This window comes from Arachis duranensis, chromosome 10 (genome assembly GCF_000817695.3).
Source record: "Arachis duranensis cultivar V14167 chromosome 10, aradu.V14167.gnm2.J7QH, whole genome shotgun sequence".
NCBI classification, from domain to species: Eukaryota; Viridiplantae; Streptophyta; class Magnoliopsida; order Fabales; family Fabaceae; genus Arachis; species Arachis duranensis.
In genome coordinates, this window is record NC_029781.3 from 40,184,114 (window position 1) to 40,186,786 (window position 2,673).

General features: G+C 41.3%; 1 protein-coding gene across 1 annotated transcript; it reads right to left on the minus strand.

The window, feature by feature from the left end:
- Positions 1-949: 949 nt before the first annotated feature.
- Positions 950-1,990, minus strand: LOC107469948 (uncharacterized). The gene has a single exon (XM_016089332.1). The coding sequence runs from the start codon at positions 1,988-1,990 to the stop codon at positions 950-952; it is 1,041 nt and encodes a 346-aa protein (XP_015944818.1).
- Between the last annotated feature and the right edge of the window lie 683 nt (positions 1,991-2,673).

A 2,673-nucleotide genomic window follows, 5' to 3' on the forward strand; every position in this document is an offset into this window, starting at 1 on the left:
TCGTTAGGCACTACTGTGATTCTTCCTTTCTTCGGAACTACTTGAACGGGACTTACCCATGGACTGTTAGAGATTGGGTAGATTACCCCTGCTTGCCACAGCTTCATGACTTCCTTCTGCACTACCTCTTTCATGGCTGAATTTAATCTCCTTTGGGGTTGAATAGAAGGTTTAGAATCATCTTCCAGCAGTATCTTGTGCATGCATATGGCTGAACTAATCCCCTTCAAGTCAGCCAGAGTCCACCCAATGGCATCCTTATGCTTTTGCAACACTTAGAGTAATTCCTCCTCTTGTTCTTGGCTGAGAGCTGAGTTTATGATTATTGGAAAGCTTTTGTTTTTTCCCAGGTATGCATATTTAAGGGTGGGTGGTAATTCCTTCAGTTCAAGTTTGGGTGCTTCTTTCCCTTCATTCTTTCCTTCTAGTGTCTCCTGGTCATGAACCTCAGCTGTTGCTACCTCTTCACTCAATGTTGATTCATCTTCTTCTGTTAGCTCCTCAATTTCTTCCTCCTCCAAAGTTTCTTGTAATATAGCTTCCATTGAATGCAACCTCATACACTCTCCTAATGAGTCTTGTGGGTAACTCATGGCCTTGAACACATTGAATATCATCTTCTCATCATGCAATCTAATAGTAAGTTCACCCTTTTGGACGTCAATAATGGCTCCAACAGTGGCTAAGAATGGCCTTCCCAAAATGATGGATGCTTTAGCTTCCTCCTCCATGTCTAGCACTACAAAGTCTGCTGGAAAAATAAAGTCTCCCACCTTTACCTACAAATTCTCCACTATTCCCTGGGGAAATTTGAATACTCGGTCTGCCAATTGTAGGGCCATCCTAGTCGGTTTGGCTTCCTTAATCTTCATTCTTTTCATCATTGTCGAAGACATCAGATTTATGCTTGCTCCTAGATCACACAGGGCCTTCTCCACTGTGATCTCCCCTATAATTTGTGTTGAATAATGGCACTACATTCTTCGGTTAACACCACTGTCTCGTTGTTTCTCCAGCTTCTCTTTTTAGTCATTAACTCCTTCAAAAACTTAGCATAACGCGGCATTTGCTCTATTACTTCTGCAAAGGGTATGTTGATTTGTAACCTTTTGAAGATTTCCAAGAATCTTGAAAATTGGCTATCATCTCCCTTCTTCTTCAATTGCTGAGGATATGGGGCTTTTGGAGGATATGACCTCAGCACCTCTTCTTCTCGATGTGTATTAGGAGGGATGACTTGATCTTCTTTTTGTTCTATTTCCCTTTCGTCCGAATTCTCCGCTGATGGTGTCTTGGAAGTCTCCTTCAATTCCTTTCCACTTCTGAGGGTGATGGCTTGGCATTCCTCCCTTGGGTTTGGATTAATGTTACAGCAATTGGTTTGGCTAGGGATTTGCTTGAACAAGTAGCCAATTTGTGCTTCGAGTTTCTTGATGGCCGCATTTTGATTTTGCATATTAGATCTCACTTCCTCTTGGAATGCCTTACTATCTTTGACTTCCTTGCATAGACCTTCAAGTAAGGTTTCAATTCTAGAGAGTCTATCCTCAGAGTATGATGGTGGGTTTGGGTTATAAGAGTGAGGATGATCATGCTTGTTTTGATATGGGTGTTGAGGAGTGTGGTTAGGTGGTTGTTGATATGATCTTTGTAATGAATGTTGGTGGACAGCATGGTTGTTAAGATTGTGATTCTGACGTCTCTGATCTTGGTCTTGGTCTTGTTGATTTCTCCACCCAAAGTTGGGGTGGTTCTTCCATCCTAGATTGTATGTTTTGGAGTATGGATCATGATTTTGCCTTGGTGAATTACCAACATAGTTGGCTTGCTCCCATTCACCTCCTTCCTCTATGTTTACTCCTTCTTGGGTTAATGATTGTGTGGTGACTGCTACAACTTGGTTCTTCTCCATTTGCTTTGTAAAGTCAGCTAGTTGCTTGGCAATCATCTTGTTCTGAGCTAGTAGTGCATCAACATGGTTCAGTTCCATTACACCTCGAGTATTGCTCCTCTCAAAAGCATAGAAGTAGTCATTCTCAACTACAGTCTCAATGACATCTATGGCTTATTCAATGGTCTTCTTCTTGTTCAAAAATCCTCTGGATGAGTGGTCTACTACCTTTTTTGATTCATACGAGAGTCCCTCATATAAAATATGCAGCTGATGAGCGGATAATTTGAATACTTTTTGGCATTGTTTTTAGTATGTTTTTAGTATGATCTAGTTAGTTTTTAGTATATTTTTATTAGTTTTTAGTTAAAATTCACTTTTCTGGACTTTACTATGAGTTTGTGTGTTTTTCTGTGATTTCAGGTATTTTCTGGCTGAAATTGAGGGACCTGAGCAAAAATCTGATTCAGAGACTGAAAAGGACTGCAGATGCTGTTGGATTCTGACCTCCCTGCACTCGAAGTGGATTTTCTGGAGCTACAGAAGCCCAATTGGCGCGCTCTCAACGGCGTTAGAAAGTAGACATCCTGGGCTTTCCAGCAATATATGATAGTCCATACTTTGCCCAAGATTTGATGGCCCAAACCGGCGTTCAAAGTCACCCTCAGAAATCCCAGCGTTAAACGCCAGAACTGGCACAAGGATGGGAGTTAAACGCCCAAAATGGCACAAAAGCTGGCGTTTAACTCAAAGAAAAGTCTCTACACGAAAATGCATCAATG